This window comes from Mustela lutreola, chromosome 8, assembly GCF_030435805.1.
Source record: "Mustela lutreola isolate mMusLut2 chromosome 8, mMusLut2.pri, whole genome shotgun sequence".
NCBI classification, from domain to species: domain Eukaryota; kingdom Metazoa; phylum Chordata; class Mammalia; order Carnivora; family Mustelidae; genus Mustela; species Mustela lutreola.
In genome coordinates, this window is record NC_081297.1 from 2,124,117 (window position 1) to 2,143,251 (window position 19,135).

Genomic DNA, 19,135 nt, shown 5'->3' on the forward strand with positions numbered 1-19,135 from the left:
CCCCCGCGGACGGCCGTGCGAGTATCCGACCCGGGACCCGCCGAGCCGGCCCTTCCGCAGGCGCCGGGGGCGCCGGGGGCACCTCCCAGCCGACGCGGAGCGCCGGGGCGCGGCGGAGACGGGAGCGTCCGCGCCGTCGGAGGGATCCGAGCGGGGCCCCGAGCCGGCGGCTCCGGGGGGACTCCCGGGAGCGGGGCGGGGCGGAGGCGCGCGGACAGGCCGGGGCTCGAGGCGGCGGGGCCGGACGGTGACGACCCGCGACGGTCCCACCGAGCGGGGACGGCCGGGGGCGGGCGCGGGACCCCGGCCGGCAGGACTCGGGCGCCGTCGGGGCTCGCGGCGGCCGCTCCGCCTCGACGGGCCTGGGGACGCGGGCCCGGACCGGCCTCGCCGGCGGGGACCGGAGCGGCGGCGCTTGGGCCTCCCCGTCCCGCCGCGTTACCGCGCGTTCGGCCGCGTCGCGTTCCCGAGTCCGGCGTCGGCGGGAGCCGGTGCCCCCGTCCCCGGGCCCCGAGACGGCCCCCAGGACCCGGAGCGCCCCGCGCGCCCGAGCCGGGTCGGCCCGCCCGGACCTGCCCCTCCCTCCCCGCGCCGCCCCCGCGGATCGCAGCGACTTCCTCCGCGGGAACCCGCCGCCGGCCGGGGGCGCGTGCGACTCGGAAGCGGAGGCTGGGGACGCAGGGGGCGCCCGGAAGTGACGCCCGTCGGCGGAAGTCCCGCCCGCCCCGCCGGAAGTCCCGCCCGCCCCGCCGGAAGTCCCGCCGGAAGTCCCGCCGGAAGTCCGGGCCCCCGTCCGCGCTCCCTCGTGGCGGGTCGCAGGCATGGCGCACTACAACTTCAAGAAGATCACGGTGGTGCCGTCGGCCAAGGTAGGCGGCCGCGAGGGCCTGTGCGCTCTCGCCTCTCCCTGCCGCGTCGCCTGGAAAGCCCGAGCCTGTACTTCGGGTCGGGACTCAGGTCGCGTCCTCCGGCGGGTCAGAGCCTTCCTGGGTGAGCGGTTGTCCCGGACCCGGGGGCGTCGGCGGTGGCGTCCGTCCCGCAGAGGTCGGGGTCCCCCTCCGGCATTAGAGACCTTCCGCGGACCTTGCGATCCTGCCCAGCCCGGGAGGAGGACGGTCGGGAACGTGAGGAAGCCGCGGACTTGGGGACGAGCCGCGTGAGGCTTCACGGAATCCCCTGGATGGGGCGGGGGGCGCGGGTCCCCGGGCCTGAGGTCCGTGCCCCTCCCGTCGCTGGCAGGCGCGCTGGGCACCGCCGGCGGGTCTGGGCTCGCGGCCGCGGACTTCCGGGGCCTCGCGGAATCCCCGTAGACTTCGGGTTCGCGCGTCCTTCGTAAGTCAGAGATGTGCGCGTTGAAGTTGCAGGACTTCGGTCTCCGAATTTCCCTGAGTTATGCCCGAGTTGCCGAGCGGGAGAGGCCCTGGGCGGGCGGTAGCAGGGTCCCGCGGGAGCGGCTGGGACAGAGCCGTCTAAGGGGCTTTCGAAGGCCAGAACCTGACCCTGATCGAAGGGGAGCACACGATCAAGGACCAGTTAGACAAGGAGTCGTGAGACCGCGCGCCCTTGTTCTAGCGACCCGAGAGGCTTGCGGCCGCGGATAATCAGTGGGCATCTCTGCGCCGTCTCGTGTGCTTGCAGGACTTTATTGACCTGACGTTATCGAAGACGCAGCGGAAGACTCCCACGGTGATCCATAAACACTACCAGATTCACCGCATCAGACATTTCTACATGAGGAAGGTCAAATTTACTCAGCAGAATTACCATGACAGGCTCTCCCAGATCTTAACCGATTTCCCCAAGTTGGATGTAAGTGACTCGGGGACGCAGGTGGTGACGTGAACGTGAGCCAGCAGGTAACTGGTGTCGATGGCCGGTTCGTGCACGTCTCAACAAATACGGAAAGAAAGGGGCGGTTCGCTTGTCAGACTGCAGTGAGTTCGGGGCCCAGCGTGAGCAGAGCACAGCAGTCGGACTCCGTGGTACTCTTCTGTCCCCGTCACACCCCCTGAGAGGCCCGGAGCTGTCTCCTCGGGCTCTCTCTGTCACCCCGAGACAGGCAGGTGGCCGCCCAAGCTCTCAGCGCTGTCGCTGTGAATCTGGCAGCTCCCTGGCTTGGGTGGTCTTCCTGTGGCCTCGGGTCACCTCATTCGCCCGAGGTCCACCACCGTTTGTGATCCTGTCGCTTCGTGGGCCCGGGACGGCCAGGTCCGCACGGGCTCTGCGACTGCTGAGAGGAGGTCGTGTGGGGAGCAGGGATTCGCGCCTTGAGCGAAGGCAGTTGAAACCTTCGCTCCGCGGCAGAGTCGAGTCTGCTTATTGCTGAAGCTGGGAAAGCAGGAGCCGACGCTGCTTACGAGGTCACTGTGTGGGGTCACACCGCTGCAAGGGGATTGAGGTAGTAAAGGACGTGGGGTGGGGTCAGCAGTCCAGGGTGAGAGCCTGCATTTGCCGCTTCCCAAAATGGTCTGTGAAGCTGGCTTCAGGCAGAGGGGAAGCTGGTCTGTGTGACAGGAGTTTCTTCTGTGTTTAAGGTGGTGATGGTTCGTTTGAGCAACTACACATGCGTCTAAACTAAGAGTAGAGGCTTCCGCCGGCGGACGGGGCTGAGGTGCTCCATACGGGCCACTGAGCGTGAGACTAGTTCCTGGGGCGAGGGCGGGTACCCTAGAACTTCCCTGGTGGGAAACAGAACGGTGAGGTTTTTGAAAACCGGTGTGATACTCCGAAACACTTGATCTGAGCGAACAAAATGCCGTGAACTAATTAGTCCCCGATTTCTGTAGTTCTTAGTAAGAACTTTGATCTTTTTTCTCCTTGGTATTTTTTTATACAGTAGAAGTTTAAACTTGTGAACATTCTGTTACCTTTTTTTTCCCCGAGGGGTTGGGGAGGAAAAGGAGAGAGAATCTGAAGCAGGCTCCACACTCCCGTGTGGACGTGACACTCGGTCTCGCCACCCTGAGGTCCTGAGCTACCCTGAGGTCAAGAGTCACATGCTTACCCGAGCCACCCAGCTGCCCCCTGCGCTTTTTAAACTAGAGTGAGCTCTCTGAGAAGAATTTTGGAGTAGGAGGTGAGAGCAGCTGCGTGTCTGGGGATCTGTTCAGGCCCCGGGAGCACAGCAGGCATCGAGGCCCTGGGCTTGTCTGGTGAGGGGCAAGGTGGTAACCGAGGTGGAGATCCACGGCACGGCGGATGAGTGAGGAGAGCCCGGAGACTGTAGCAGGGCCTGAGAGCAGCGAGGTGGTGAGCCGTGCGGCCGATCCCGAACAGCACTGAGGCCACAGGAGCAGCAAGTGCAGAGGCCCAGAGGGACGCAGCGTGATGTCTTCCAGGAGCAGGAAGACCAGGCGCGCTGGGGCCGGGTGTGGAGAGGGGGAGGCTGCAGGTGGGTCAGAGCGGATGTGTCTCCAGCCAGCGGGTGCTTGTGTTCGTCTTAAGCCTTCCAGGTTGGCCCTGGGACGAACCGAGCTTTGACTTACGTTGTAGAGGATGAGTGGCCCGTGGGGTAGGAGACCGCCGGAAGGTTGGTGCACTGCGTTACGCGGCTGGCGGAGCTGAAGAGTTGAGTGCTTGGGAGGAGGAACTAGTGGGTTTGAGCACCGGTGACCGTGCTGTGGCCATCCGTGCACGCGGGAACGTGGAGGGTTTGAGGAGGAAGAGGGTGGTTTGTATGCGTTGATCGAAATGTGGGTGAGACGTCACACAGAAGGGCATGTGGTCTGGAGCTTTATCTGAGGTCTGGCCTGGAGATGTCCCTGCACTTAGATCCACGTGAGGTCACCCAGGATGTGAGTGAGGACAGAAAAGTGCTCCCGGGAACTCTGATGTTGGGTGTTGGGTAGGAGCACGAGGCCACAAGAGCTGGAGGCCCTTTGGATAGAAAGCATCAAGAAGTGTGAGTGCGGGTGCCTGGGTGGCTCAGTGGGTTAAAGCCTCTGCCTTCGGCTCAGGTCATGTCTCAGGGTCCTGGGATCGAGCCCCGCATCGGGCTCTCTGCTCAGCAGGGAGCCTGCTTCCCCACCTCTCTCTGCCTGCCTCTCTGCCTGCTTGTGATCTCTGTCAAATAAATAAATAAAATCTAAAGAAAAAAAAAGAAGAAGAAGTGTGAGTGGCCAGCTGTGTGCTGTGCAGAGCTCTGCAGAGATGAAGGGACTTTGGGGCAGGGCCGGTCTGATGAGCTGTCTGGGTGGGCTGGTGGAGACTGTTCTGACCAGACTGGGTTCCAGGGAGGGAAGGAGCCTCTCTTCGTGATGGTTGCCAAGAGGGGGACAAAGGCGTAAGAAGGATTGTGGGCACCAGGGGCCGCAGACATTCAGATTGGGGGGCGGTGACAGCATGTTTGCAGGCCTGGGTTCGGGTCTTGGGGGGGGGCGAGTCTGGTGCACAGATGGAGAATCGGCTGGGTTTGTGGATAAGGGTGAAGGGGGCACAGTCTTGGGCCCAGGCCAAGTGGGCAGCCGAGGCAGCAGTGACCCCTGAGCTCACTGAGATGTTTCCTCAGAGAACTAAAGAGTCATCAGGAGAGAGGGCGGGGGGAAGATCTGGGGGGTCGTGGAGAGAGGGAAGGTGGGAGGTACTTTCCCAGGAAATTATTCTGCAAGTAGTCCTGACATCGGGGTGAGAAGCCTGTGCCAAAAACTGCTCGCTGTGTTTCTGTTCTAGGACATCCATCCATTTTATGCTGATCTGATGAACATTCTCTATGACAAGGATCATTACAAGTTGGCTCTAGGACAGATAAATATTGCCAAAAATTTAGTGGACAAGTAAGGTATTTTCTTAATACAGTACCTTTCAAACCATTGCCCAAAGTGAAAAGCATCTCACGTATTTGTTTTTATTTAAGTGTGGCTAAAGATTACGTGCGGCTCATGAAGTACGGAGACTCTCTGTACCGCTGCAAGCAGCTGAAGCGCGCAGCCCTGGGGCGCATGTGCACCATCATCCGGAGGCAGAAGCAGAGTCTGGAGTATCTGGAGCAAGGTGCCTGTGCTGCGGGAGCGGGAGCGCCGGCGGCGTGTGCGCTTCCGCGGCCTGGTTCTTGTCAAGAACTCCTGTTCGGAATATTTGGTTTTGTTTTCTTTTAGACTAACAGGGTCGGATTACTTTTCCCTGTCTAGCCTATCAGAAATTCTGACAGGCTAGTTATTATTGAAAAAGTAGCTAGGAGTTAAAATGCTTATACATACCTAGTCCTGTTAAGAGAATTTGTTTTTCGTATTTCGTGCGTAAGGCACATGCGCTATAAATCACAGGGAGATACCAAGAAAATACGTAAAAACTAAAATGACCCATAGTTTTAACCTATTGATAATATAAATTTTTACAAAAAATTGCACCATGGGACGCCTGGGTGGTTCAGATAGTTACGCGTCCAACTTTAGATTTCAGCTCAGGTCGTGATCTCAAGGTCATGGGATTAAGTCCCGGTTTGGGCTCCATGCTCAGTGGGGCGGGGGTCCGCTTGGGATTCTCTTCCCTGCCTGTCCCCAGCTCGGCGTGTGCGAGTGTGCGCCCTCGGGTAAATCAGTCGTCAGGAAAAGCTTCGCGGTACGTGTCAGCGTGCAGCGGCTGCCCCGGTTTCTTACGCGGTAGTTTATGTAAGAAGACAGTTCCGGATTAGCGGAGGATGTGTGTGTTTTCTGTCGACTCGCACTGTAACTGTTGAAACGGGCTTCGTGAGCCACGGCCCGGGAGCACAGCTTCCTGGAGCAGATCGCGAAGTTTGACTTCTTCCCTTGTTCTTACGAAATTAAGTGCCTGTAATGTGCATCTCCCACAGTGCGCCAGCATCTGTCCCGTCTGCCGACTATTGACCCAAATACGAGGACGCTGCTCCTGTGCGGGTACCCGAATGTCGGCAAGTCCAGCTTCATCAATAAGGTTAGTGTCTGCTTGTGGCTCAGATCATGATCTCGGGGTCTTGGGATGAGCCCCGTGTCGGGCTTCTGAATGCCTCTCCTTCTGCTTCTCCCTCTGCTTATGCACTGTCTCTCTGTCTGAAAAATAAAATCTTTAAATAAGGTTAGTCTGCGCCTGGGGATAAAGCAAGTGACCAAGGACCTGAGGCTCGAGGCCTGCTGTGTCCTGTCCCTGTGGGTTGGAGTCCGGCTGGCCGACCAGTCCTTGAGTCAGTGCCGCCCTCGGCATACACTACCCTTTACTGGAGGGGAGGACTGAAGCTGTGTGAATCCACATTTGTGTTGCTGTTGTGGAAAACATTGTGTATTTTGGTGTGTGTTGATAAGTTTCTTCGGGATTCACGACATTCGAGTGGGTTTGTTAACACGCAGAGAGCATAGTCTGGGAGCGGCGATGCCGGGGCAGCCGGTGTGGATGGACAGGCCGCAGTTGCTGGATTGGACTTCCTGAGATATTTCCTGGGTGTCCCCTTGCTTGATGGGTCACTGGTCACAGAAGGTACTTGGTCCCCGTCGTGGGGAGTGGCCGGGTTGCCATGTCCTTGAGCAAGTCTATTCGTGGGACTTGAGGACAGTGACCTGGCGCTTCAGGACAGCTTAGCTGAGCTCCGGGGACCTGAACATCGTAGAAACCTCATTTAAGGGGCGCCCCGGTGACTCGGTCAGTTAAGGGTCTGACTCTTGATTTCGCCTCAGGTCGTGATCTCACGGTCATGAGGTCGAGCCCGCCATCCGGCTCCTCCTCAGTGCGGGGTCTGCTTGAGAGTCTCCCTCTCTCCCTCCGCCTCTCCCTCTCATGCCCTTGGGTGCACACTCTTCCTAAAACACACGGACACATCTTGTGGAAAGTAGTATTGGTTCATGAGTAAATGAAACAGAAGGTCCGTTCACGCCCGCAGGAGCTCGGGTGCCGGTCGGGAGCAGGTGTGGATGTGCGCACCAGGAGCACTTCTGCTCGCAGCCCGTTTGCAGGTTTCTCTCTGGTCCCCAGCTGTGCTGACGTGACAGGCCGCGGCTCTGTGGTGCCCGAGCCAATGGTCCAAGTGCTTGGGAGCCACTCGGTTTCTTACATGGAACCAATAAACCGTTGAGTCCCTCAGGTGCACTGACTACTTTCCGAGTCTTGGTAGGGACGTGTGGCTGGTGGGCCCTGTGTCAGCCGTGCAGGTAGGGCATTTCTGTCTGCACAGCGAGTCTGTGGGGCACTCCCGGGCCCAGGGTGCATCAGAGCACAAGCTGACGGACACCCTCCAGGCTGGTGGCCCCCCCACCTCCCTCCTGTCTGATGGGGACCGTTTCTGTCCTGACCCGGTGGCGGGAGGAAGTGGGTGGAACCTGTCCGTCTGTCAGCAGCAGCTTCTGTCCCCGGCGGTGTAATTGTGCTGGGTCTCTCTCCTTGTGTGCTCTTGTTTTAATGCCAAAATCCTTCGTCTCAGTAACCCGTAGGTGCCACGTTGACCTTCTCAAGGGGAAATGAGGTATGGAACTTGTGTGACTGGGAAGATGGTTGTTGTGTTTTAGGTGACGAGAGCCGATGTGGATGTCCAGCCCTACGCGTTTACGACCAAGTCCCTGTTTGTGGGGCACATGGATTATAAGTACCTGCGCTGGCAGGTGAGCGCCCTCACCTCAGACGCGGAGCTCGCGTCCCGGGTCTTGTTCATGGGGGTGGACTTCAGGGACCCCCGAAGAACGGGAGTGTCTCCCTAATTCCAGTGCGCTGGGGGGGGGACTCCGAGGAGGTGGGAGATTCTCGGGGCCACCAGGAGCGCCGCTGCGGAGAAGACTCCGGGCTTCCCGGCTGCCTGAGGGCGGCTCAGGGCAGCAGCCGGCGGCCTGTGCGGACGTCCGCTGGTGTTAACAGCCCCCTCGTGGTCTCGGACCCTGTTAATACGAAGGACGTGTGTTAGCCGTTAAAAAGTTTGGAGCAGTAGAATTTCATTTCATAAACGGTGAAGCTGTTCCTAACACAGGGGCATGTTTGCCTGTTGCTGTTCTGTTCTGCTCGGTCGGGGCCCCTGGCTGGCCCAGTCGGGAGAGCGCGTGGCTCTCGGCGTCCGGCTCAGGAGCTCAGTCCCTGTGTTTGGCATAGTTTGGCATATGCTAGAAAGAAAAAAAAAAGAGGAGTCCTTTTCTCCAGGTCTTTGGCTAGTTCTTCAGTGACCTCTGTGGGGTCCAGCCATCCCCCCTTTCTCTGCACGTTAAGGCTTATTTGATTCTGGTCAGTGGGAGACCTGTCTTATGTACTGGCTCCGGGGGCTGGTGTGGGGTTGCGTCCCTTCCTGCGTGTGCTAGCCGGGAGGTCTGTGGGTGCGTGTGCTCGGGGTAACACACCGGACCGTCAGGTGGTAGATACGCCGGGGATCCTGGACCACCCTTTGGAGGACCGGAACACCATTGAGATGCAGGCCATCACGGCGCTGGCTCACCTGCGCGCTGCCGTGCTGTACGTGATGGACCTGTCTGAGCAGTGTGGGCACGGGCTGAAGGAGCAGCTGGAGCTCTTCCAGAACATCCGGCCGCTGTTTGTCAACAAGGTACGGGCGGCAGCCAGGGCTTCCGGTGTATCACGTGCACCGCGCGGACGGTAATCTCAGTGTCTGCCTCCCCTGTTCCAGCCTCTGATAGTCGTGGCGAACAAATGTGACGTGAAGAGGATCGCCGAGCTTTCTGAAGACGATCAGGCAAGTCATCTTAACATTTTCAGTATTTCTTACCTACTAATAACAAACCTCATTTCAGACCAGCAAAGTTTAGAAGGAATTTTAACAATACTAGCCCGGGTTTTTAGTTTACAGTTCAGGTGGTAGCCTTGGCGGGTTATCGGTGGCAGACTAGACCTGGCCTTTCCTGACCTCTGCGCAGCCTTCGAGGCTGTGGAAATGCCCGTGCGTTCAGCACGTTGGTACACGAACCTTGGGAAGGTTTTACCTTGGTGCCGGAGAGCACACAAAGCGCCGTAAGGTAGGCCTTGCCTCTTCCGGCCTCAGGCGGCCCAGTGCACGGAGGGCGCCTGCAGAGCAGGGGTGCAGGTGGGAGGGTCTGTGGGTATCAAGTGTCTGCTGCGCACTCTGTGGGGAAACGAGCTTGGGGATGAGTGAAGGACGAGCATCTGAGAACTTGCCAGAACAGTGAGTCAAGAGTGTGTGCTGTACTTTCTGGAGGCAGGTAAGGTGGTTAGGCCTCGCTGTCCGCACAGCTCGTGCTGCAGCCCTGGAGAAGCTTTGCCCTGGTACAGAGGTTCTCGGACTCTTGGACACACCCAGGCCTGCAGGGTGGAAGCCTGGGAAGCGTCCCTGGGGTGGGTCACCCTGGTGCTTGGAGAGCAGTGCACTAGGTAGCCACACTGTGGCCCCATCTCCTGGAGCACGTGTCCCTGGCCAGCTCAACGGAGAGGGTCTCCAGCAGGCGGTGTACTGTCCCTTCCCAGTGCCCCTGTCTTGTACTACTGGGACACCGAGTGCTCGGTAAGAGTGAGGGTTTTTTCAGCAGCTGCGCTGGTGTCTTGGGCACTGCACTGTGTTCATTCAGTTACTGGCCAGGTACACATGGCCTGGTTGGAGAGGACCCAGTCCCTGATAAGTGAGCTCCAGTTTTTAGGTGCCTGCACGGGTGGGTGAAGACGAGGGTCAAGTTGTGAGGCTCAGATGTTAGGGTGAGTGTCAGGCAAGGTGCTCGGGCTTTGAGGTCAGGTGTGCCCAGGCCCCAGTTTCGTGGTCTGCCTGCTGTGACGGGGTTGGTTTCCATTCTGGAGTCCCTGGTACTAAGAGCTGCATTCCTGGGTGGTTTGTTGGCAATGTCATCAGGCAGACTGGACGAAATGGGAAAGCATGTGGGCCAGGGATGCCATTGCAGCGGTACTCTCGGGTTGAGCCGAGGGTGCAGCCTGCCCGGTGCTCTGGCTCGTCGCTGGTCTTACGTGCGGTAAACACGGTCACTGTGAATTCAGGTAGTCCCCAGGGTCCCCAAGGCTATTGCTCTTTGCAGGGGAGGAGGGAGTCTTCTGGTAAGTCAGACCCCGTAGTGAGGGTGGTGGCCTTGTTTGTGACCGGTTTTCTGTCATAGGGTTGACCCATGTCTGGATGAGGGCATGCTGTTGAAGAGGCGCACGAACAAAGCCCCTTATTCCAAATTGAGCGATTTCTAGGTTTCTGTGCTGTTTGTAAGGAATTCTCTTGGGTTGTAGAGGCCAAATGTTTAATTTAGAAATTGCATTGAAGACATTCTAAAAGAAATTCTGTAGGGGCGCCTGGGTGGCTCAGTGGGTTAAAGCCTCTGCCTTCGGCTCAGGTCATGATCTCAGGGTCCTGGGATCGAGCCCCACATCGGGCTCTCTGCTCAGCGGGGAGCCTGCTTCCTCCTCTCTCTCTGCCTGCCTCTCTGCCTACTTGTGATCTCTGTCTTCAAATATATAAATAAAATATTTTCATTAAAAAAAAAAAAAAGAAATTCTGTAGGTTGATGTTGCTGGGTTCCTTGTTAGAAGATGATATCGCAGAGAACTAGGCTCCAGGGAGCCTCTGGTCTGCTTCCTAGTCTGGGTTGATCTTCCTGGTAATGGTTATTTTCTTAATCACAGAATAATGTAGGGAAAGATCAGCATTTGGGGAAGTGTCCGTCGGATGCGTTTAGACACGAACCACGGACGCGCCAGCTGGCATTCACGATGCCCGTGTGAAGAACGGAATCAGTCATGGGGAAGTGGACATAGACAATGCTCTCTCGTTTTTTCTTTTGTCTTCCCAGAAAATATTCGCAGATTTGCAGGCTGCAGGATTTCCCGTGGTTGAGACAAGCACCCTGACGGAGGAGGGGGTCATGCAAGTGAAAACAGAGGTCAGTGCTTCGTGCTTCCCTTTAGGGCCTTTGTCGTCAGAGGAGTCCGTATGGGGGAAGGAAGCGCTCTCTGCAAGCATTGTGGGCAGGGAGCCCTCGAGGCGGCCGGGCAGGAGAGCCTGTGCACAGCACTGAGCCTGGTCCCCGCCCGTCCGGTTGAACGCAGGGCTTGAGGTCCTGCATGGGTGGCTTTGCTTCTTCCGCTGCCGCTGTCCTTCCGGATCTGGCAGGAGGCCTGCAGGAGCCGTACTGTCACGGCACTTGGGCGGACTTGGGCGGATGTCCAATGAGCAAGAGGAACACAGAGAGAGACGTTTCCTCTTGGGTTCAGGTGCAAGTCTGATCACTTAGGCCGGACTGATGCTGTGGTTGACTTGGCTCTGGTGCTCTAATCCCAGTCCAGGGGGGTGCCGTGAACCTGGCTGGGGGCACAGCATGAGTCGCTGGTGGCCTGAGGCAGGCCTGGAGGGACCGTGGAATGTTGCCTCGGGATGCTGCCTGGGCTGGTGGCCTGCTCCCTCCTGAGCATGTGGTCTGCTCCAGGGGTTTACGTGGACTTTGGGGTGATCCCCAGGACAGCAGTAGCTGCTGGGACTCCCGAGGAAAAGCACATGGCGGGGTCTAAAGCTTTGGAACATGGTCTGCTGATGAGCGGGGGTGGGGGGAGCTGGTTCCTGTCCCGCACCCCCGTGTCCGGCCCCGGAGGCAGGATGCTTGAAAGCCTGGTCCTGTTCCCTCACCTCAGGCTTGTGACAGGCTCCTGGCTCATCGAGTTGAAACCAAAATGAAAGGAAATAAGGTGAACGAGGTGCTGAACAGGCTGCATCTGGCCATGCCCAGCAAGAGAGACGACAAGGTGAGGTTGGCCTTCCCGAGCCTGCAAGGCTCACGCAGGGCTCTCGGGCGCCGCACAGTCACGCGGAGTAACATGACGTCACGTGCCCTGACATATTGGTAACGTCTCGTTCGTCCTTCCGTTCTTTCTGTGTGTAAGCAAGCTTGTAAAAGTCCTAGGGGTGTCACATTCCTTAACATTGTTGGGTTTCTGGGCACCGGATGGCAGCAGCGGTGAAGCGTCTGAGACGGGTTCAGCTCAGGGCGCAGTCCTCAGGGTTGTGGGATCAAGCCCCGTGTTGCTGTTGGAGGCGGGGTCCGCACTCAGCCGAAGTCTGAGATTCTCTCTCCCTGCCCCTCCCACCTGTGCTCGCTCTCTAAATCAGTCTTTAGGAAAATTTTTATTGTTGGTTTTCTTGCTATTGCTGGGGTCCAGCATTGGGCTCCCTGCTCAGTGGAGATCCTGCTTCTTCCTCTGCCTGCCACTCCCCTGGTTGTGCTGTCTCTCTCTGTTGTATTAGTAAATAAAATATTTTATTTGTTTATTTAAAAAAATTTTTTTTAAGATTTTATTTATTTGATAGAGATCACAAGTAGGCAGAGAGGCAGGCAGAGGGGGGTGGGGGAAGAAGGTCTCCGCTGAGCAGAGAGCCCGATGCGGGGATCGATCCCTGGACCCCGGGATCATGACCTGAGCCGGAGGCAGAGAGGGGCGTTAACCCACTGAGCCACCCAGGCGCCCCTAAAATCTTTTTTATTTTTTTATTTTTTATTATTTTTTTTTTTTTTTAAGATTTTATTTATTTATTTGACAGAGAGAAATCACAAGTAGATGGAGAGGCAGGCAGAGAGAGAGAGAGGGAAGCAGGCTCTCCGCTGAGCAGAGAGCCCGATGCGGGACTCGATCCCAGGACTCCGAGATCATGACCCGAGCCGAAGGCAGCGGCCTAACCCACTGAGCCACCCAGGCGCCCCCTAAAATCTTTTTTAAATAGATAGACTTTGGATCAGGTATGGAGTCTTCCTGTTTCCTTGCCCAGTTGGCCCTGCGGTTCTGCTCAGTGGTCTGTGGGATTGGAACTGGTCTGACTTTGCAGAGAGGTGCGTGCCTCTGCTTTTTCTCTCATGTTCCTTTTGCATTCAGCAACGTATTTCCGTAACTCTTTCTGGTGCTGTCCCCTCAGGAGAGGCCCCCTTTCATCCCCGAGGGAGTGGTGGCACGCAGGAAGAGAATGGACATCGGGGAGCCCAGGAGGAAGCGGGTAGGTCTGCTTCAGGGGTGCAGAGGGCCGTTTGTGCGTGGCGCGGGCACAGAGCATGACACGAAGGGCAGAGAGCCCGTGCTGTCAGGCTCCGTGAGCGCAGGTGTGAGTGGCGGGGTCCCCGGGACGTGGAGCTGGGCCTCACAGGCGTTAAAGGTGTGGGCCGGCAGGCTGGAGAAGAGGTCGCCTCCCGGCGGTGAGGGGACTCCCAGTTTTGCGCCGGGAAGGCCAGCGAGAGCTGACGGGAGAGCTCTGCCCTTCTGTTGCAGGAGCGAGACCTCGAAGTGGAGCTGGGAGACGATTACGTTTTGGACCTTCAGAGTAAGGGCCGACGTCCGGGTCGGGAAGCCGCGGAAGGGTTCCGTGCCCGCACGTCCTGCAGCTGCACCTGAATCCCTCTTTGAGAAGAGATTGGGCCCTGAGGCTTCTTAACGGGAGGTTTTGGTGGCTTCAGGAGGGCGGCGTTTAGCTCGCGTGGTGCACGGGCTGGCATCTGCCGCTGCTGCCACCGCCTTCGCCTCCCCTTCTGCGCCCACGGTCCTGTGGCACTTGCTGGCCCGCCCTGGCGTGTGTCCTTTGTTAGGGGTGGGGCACCAGGGCTCTGTTGTTTGCCTGGCGAGGCGGGTGTGAGAAGTCACTTTGGGCACATCGTGGTTGAAGGTATTAAAAACTGTAGTAAACACAACCTTTCTTTTCTGCTTCAGAATACTGGGATCTGATGAATTCCTCCGAGAAATACGACAAGATACCAGAGATCTGGGAAGGCCACAACGTAGCGGATTATATTGATCCTGACATCATGCAGGTCTGTGTCACTCGCTGAACTGTGTGATTTTATTCCTTACGTGACCGTGAAGGTATCAGCATGGCCGGTGGCCTGTCTGGACGTGTCGCCTGTGTTCCTTCTACACCGTGAGCCTCCCCACCCCACCACCAATGGCCTCTCCTGCCGAGGGTCCTGGAGACCCCAGGGCTCTGCTCCTTTGTGGGGCAGGTGCGCTCCGTGGGTTGCGAGCTCCCCGCCCTCCTACTGGACCCGCTCTTGCCTCCTGGAGCCCTGTTCCTTGGCGGCGGCTCCCTCCTGTTGCTATCTCTTCGCGGGTTCTTTTTCTTCAGAAAACGGAATCTTTCTTAAAGCCTTTGTCCTCTGCTGGGCAGGCTCCTTCATTTGCACACTGAGGCCCACACTCCAGCCCCAGGAACCCGGTCATGGGCTCCTTTAATCTCCAACCCCCGCGCTGGGCCTGAACTCAGGATCCCGAGATGAGGAGTTGCACGCTCCACAGGCCGAGCCCGCCAGGCGCTCTCATAACCGGTTTCTTATTAACTGTGTAGCCAGCGGTGGCGTTTGTGTTTAGGGATGGACTTAGAATGGATAAAGGGAGTGTTACAGTCACATATCAGCTCACATTGATGTTTCTAGTTTTACAGCAGGAGGTGTTCGCGTGTGTGTGTGTGTGTGTGTACACACGTGCGGTGGAGGGGCGTGCTGGGGAGTGAGGGGGGTAATGGTTGCGTATTTCACCTTGACGTCTGCAGTAATCGTCAGCAAAGAGGGATTGGCACCGGATGGCTCCTGGGGTTTGTGGGCTCACTGCTGGGGGGTGAGCTGGGCGTCCCTGCGTGGGACCGAGTGCAGCGCCCATCGCCCCCTGAGAGGCCGAGGGGAACTGAGCTCCTGTAGGAATATTGTTACACTTGGGAGTTTTCACTGTTGTGTTTAATGACAATTCTTTTTAAAGAAATTAGAAGAATTAGAAAAAGAAGAAGAACTCAGGACAGCAGCAGGCGAGTACGACAGCGAGTCTGACAGCGAGGATGAGGAGATGGGGGAGATCCGCCGGCTGGCGAAGCAAATTCGGGAGAAAAAGAAGCTGAAAATTCTGCAGTCCAAGGAGAAGAACACACAGGGCCCCAGGATGCCACGGACCGCTAAGAAGGCAAGTTCTGTGTTTCCAGAGTGCCAGGACCAGCTCCCGTGGGTGTCGGGTTCTCGCACAGCCGTTGCCAAGTGACATTTCATCCCAGATGGGGCTGTGGGATTGCACATACATTGTACTGTCGACAGGTACCGGTGTTGGAGGTGGGTTGAGCCCCGGTCAGCCGGATTCTGCCGACGGCCCCCTTTCCTCGTGACTTCTGGGTTCCGCACTGTTGGAGGCAGCTTCTTTGCAGCCGAACAGAGTGAGGTGGTGGTTTGAGATTTGTGGCAGGAAAGCCATCAGCCACCCTGTTCCTGTTGCTTATTTTCTGTGCGAGTCAGGGTTCATCTTACAGAAGCCTGAGCCAGTCCGGCTGAAGTCCGTGGACAGTTTCTTGGCTCCTGTGACAGGTTAGGAAGGGGGGGTCACACTTTAGGCACGAACGGTTCGAATGGTATGAGAATTCTTTCCGGTCTCAGTCCCGTCTCTGTAGGAGTTTTCTCTCCTGTGTTCGCCAGGGCGGCAGAGAGGCCAGGTGCTGTGGCACCCTGAGACCACAGGGTGTGGTAGACAGGATGGTGTGTGGGGCAGCTAAAGTGTGACAGGAGTGGAAGGGAACAGTGACGTTGCAGACACCTCGTAAAGGATGAAGTGTGTCTGAGATACTGTTTTCAGGAGATGGCAAGTGAGTGGTTCCTGGTAGATGGGCCGTCTGTCTGTGTCCCCTGTGGGGCTCGGTGGGTTTGGAAGGAGATGCTGTGGCTGGAGTTTGCGTCTTGGGGCACATCATGTGACCTCAGCGCCAGGGACCCTGCTCACAGAGACCCCCCGCAGAGTTGTGCGGAATCCAAGGACATGGCATGTATGTCGTCTTATCCGTGGCCACTGCTTGGGAGGTGCTGGTTTCAGCAGCTTTAGTGCCTGTTTAAAAATACGGACATGAGCTCGATTACAAGACTTAATTCCTAGAAGAAATGTATTGTAGGTCATTGTAAAAGGTACATTTTCCCTTCGATCTCTTTTTTAAACATTCCATCAAAGTGACTTTGCTTAAATTCCTTTCCCCCACGCCCAGGTTCAGCGGAAAGTCTTGGAGGATGAGATGCGCAGTCTTGGTGTGGACATGGATGACAAAGACAATGTAAGTGCGTGGAGATGGTCCTGGGGCACAGATGGCTCAGCCTTAGGACACCAGCTCTTCGAAATCCGGGGCTGGAAGAGCTGGTTACAGAAGAGAGGGGACCTGGGAGCGCGTGTGTCGAGCTCAGCATGGAGGTGCTGACTGAGAGCTGAACGCGCTTGTCCCACCGCTGTCTGGGGCCCCTCGGACCGCTCAGAGCACTCGGCTCCGGGGCCCCTGCGGGTGGTGCAGACGCTGTGTTCAGCGTCTGTTCTTGTTCCCGCAGCGGGAGTGGAGGGACGCCGGGCACGCTTCATGGGACCCTGCCTGTGGGCCGGCCCCAGTGCACGCATGTTTTTTGGGGTTTGGTTTTTCTTTTTGTTTTTGTTCCTTTTCTTATTTTTGTCAGCTTTTTGTCGTATTCGTGCCTACATCGTCTTCCATTCCCGGTTAACGAAAAATACGAAAGCTACCAAAACCACAAAAGAAAAAAATCACTTGTGTTTGTAGCGCACAGAAATGATCTAGACGGACATGCAGGGTACACCTTTTTGGGTGTCAACTCAGAATACGCAGTGGCGTGTAAGTAACGTACAATACAGTAGAAGTAATCTGTGTCTGGGAAAATACAAGTTAGACTGTCAGAGAACAAAACATAAACTTGTTTTTTTAATTTTTAACTTGAATTTTCATATTGGTGACTTGGGTCTTCACGTCTTGGCTTCAGCTTAGTGACCACATAGATGTATGAGGGTTTACTGAGTCTGTCCGCCATGAGAGGAGTTTAGGCTGTGAGTAGTTCAGAACTCTTCCCGGGGCCCAGCCATTAAAATGTATGTCACGTAACTATTGGAATTCTGATTTTTTTCCTTGGTGAATGATGCTGGAGCATATATATTTTTTTAAGATTTTATTTATTTTACAGCGAGTCTGTATGAGCAGATCGGGCGGGGGCAGAGGGAGAAGAATCGGGAGCTCGCTCCCTGCTGTGCACGGAGCGCAACGCTGAGCTCGACCCCAGGGCCCCCAGATCATGACTTGAGCTGAACTGTCTGAGCTCCCCAGGCACCTCTGGAGCATATATGTTTTTGTATAAAGTAACTTTTTTGTATTCCAGATTATTTTATTAAAACAGGTTCCCGAATTAAAATAACTAAAATCAAAAGATAATGTGTTAAAGCTCTTTTCCGAAGGGTTAGACTAATTCGGCTTTTAATCAGCGTGCGAGTGCCATGTCCGCGCGGAGCATTCTGTTGACGAGTGTGCGTGAGGGTTGAGCCGCGCTGGCTGCCGGCCTCTGCGCCTGTCGAGCAGGGCTCCTGCCCAGGGGAGGTCACCGTGTCTGCTGAACCTCAGCTTGGAGCTTTCTGGGGGCTGCCTCCTGTGGTAACCCCAGAGCTGGAGAGGAGAGAACACTACATCTGAAATAGAAGCTGGGCTGTCAGTCTCCCGATCTGCGGTGTGGGAGAACGTCGTGGCGCGGCCGGCTTGTAGTGGATGCTCTCTGACGGAGTTAAACCCCCATCCGTGACATAAAGCGGCGGTCGAGTGGGAAGGAGCATTCGGCCGGTGACTAACACAATGTCCCAAGAGCTGTAGCTTGTTCAGTCGCGTCTTTCAGAACTCTCGAGTGTCCTGTCCCCTTGTCAGTGTAATTTCGTGTGTGTGACCACATTCGTGCTTTCCAGGCCCATTACGCGGTCCAGGCCAGGAGGTCCCGGAGCGTTACCAGGAAGAGGAAGCGGGAGGACTCTGCCCCACCCCCGTCTGTAGCCCGCAGCCGCAGCTGCTCTCGGCCTCCACGGGATGTGTCTGGCCTTCGGGACGTCAAGGTTAGTCCCTCTGATGTGCGATAGAAAGCAGGGGCCTCTGTTGGTGGCTCATGGACTCAGGCATGCCCTGCAGCTGTCGTTCCGAGGTCAGGGGCCACAGGTGGGGACCGGTGCCCCCCGAGAGGCCAGCTCGGCACTCTGGACCCTTGCCCTAGTGCTGTCCTCCCGTGGGTGGCGGAAGCATGGTGTCCTAGGACTCTGCTCAGAACCGGGCCCAGAGCCCTCCAGGGGTGGTTGTGGTCAGTCTTTTGGGAACGACATTGGATATATACAGACTCTTTCACTGAAGCTTTTCTTATTAAATAAACACAGAAATGGTTACTTTTGGCATTTCGAAAGTTCGGGTACAGGAGAAAGTGTATATGAACTGGCAAACCGTTTACTTGATGGAAGCCTGGAGATTTCCATCTTCTCGATACCTGGATTTAGTAAGACCTGTTGCCGCTCGTCACATGGGAGCGGTTGGTTTCGTGGGCTGACTCTGTTTTCTTGTTTGTGTAAGAGGGAGCCATAGCCGATGGGCCCAATCTTCCGGTTCCTGCTGGGCGCAGGACTTGTCTAGACAGAATGTTGTTCCCGTCCTCGCGGGCACAGGGTCGAGCTCTGCAGCCCCTGGGTCCCAGGGCAAAGTGCAGCGACAGACTCGACTCGTCAGCGCTTCTCCTCACAGAAGAGATGTGGGCCATGGAAACAGACTGCTGGCCGGTCGCGACAGGCGTGTAGACACTTGGGAGTTAATGTGTGTTGTGTGTTCTTGTGCTCTGCAGATGGTGAAAAAAGCCAAAACTATGATGAAGAGTGCGCAGAAGAAGATGAACCGCCTGGGGAAGAAGGGGGAAGCCGACCGACACGTGTTCGATATGAAACCCAAGCACTTGCTCTCCGGAAAGCGGAAAGCTGGGAAGAAGGACCGGCGGTAGCGGCCTCCGCCGCGGCGGCATTCTGGCAGGGCGGGGGGGCCCGGCCTTTTCTGGTGGGGGGTCCCGGCCTGTAGACTGCAGAGAGTGAGGACATCCGGAGCTCTGCCTGCTTCGCTGTCTGCAGGGTGCGCGGCTGCCGGACGTTGGTGCTGCCCCAGCACTGGTCTTCTGAGGGCGTGGTGGGTTCTGTGTTTAGGGAGTTCTGATCGCTTCAGGTCTGCAGAACTGGAAAGATTGACTGACGTGAATGTGTGTTTTGAAGGAGAAAAATCTTACTCCTTTCTGCAACCGAGGGAACTTTGGTTCATGTGCATCGGGTCTTTTTTGAGGAGAGAACACCTCTGCTTGGGGACACAGGCCGCCAGCCGGCCTACTAAGAGCCAGCGCCTGTGCTAGATGATTTTCTAGTCCTTTCTCCGCGATGTGAGTACCCTTGTAATCTGTCTGCAACTAGCTCATCCAGAATAAACCGCTGAAAGAAA

The 19,135-nt window shown here is 56.9% G+C and overlaps 1 protein-coding gene across 2 annotated transcripts; it reads left to right on the forward strand.

Annotated features, from left to right (window-relative positions):
* The first annotated feature begins 738 nt into the window (after positions 1 to 738).
* GTPBP4 (GTP binding protein 4) lies at positions 739 to 19,135 on the forward strand. 2 transcript variants are annotated; one of them, XM_059183678.1, is made up of 17 exons: positions 739 to 869; positions 1,639 to 1,809; positions 4,669 to 4,772; positions 4,853 to 4,989; positions 5,789 to 5,889; positions 7,449 to 7,541; positions 8,273 to 8,464; positions 8,546 to 8,611; positions 10,674 to 10,763; positions 11,509 to 11,619; positions 12,782 to 12,859; positions 13,129 to 13,180; positions 13,564 to 13,664; positions 14,602 to 14,799; positions 15,857 to 15,922; positions 17,590 to 17,733; positions 18,501 to 19,135. In XM_059183678.1, the coding sequence occupies exons 1-17, from the start codon at positions 822 to 824 to the stop codon at positions 18,651 to 18,653; spliced, it is 1,905 nt and encodes a 634-aa protein (XP_059039661.1). In that variant the 5' UTR covers positions 739 to 821; the 3' UTR covers positions 18,654 to 19,135. The 2 variants fall into 2 exon arrangements, with proteins under 2 accessions (XP_059039661.1, XP_059039662.1); XM_059183679.1 differs by lacking the exons at positions 739 to 869; positions 1,639 to 1,809 and adding an exon at positions 2,641 to 3,901.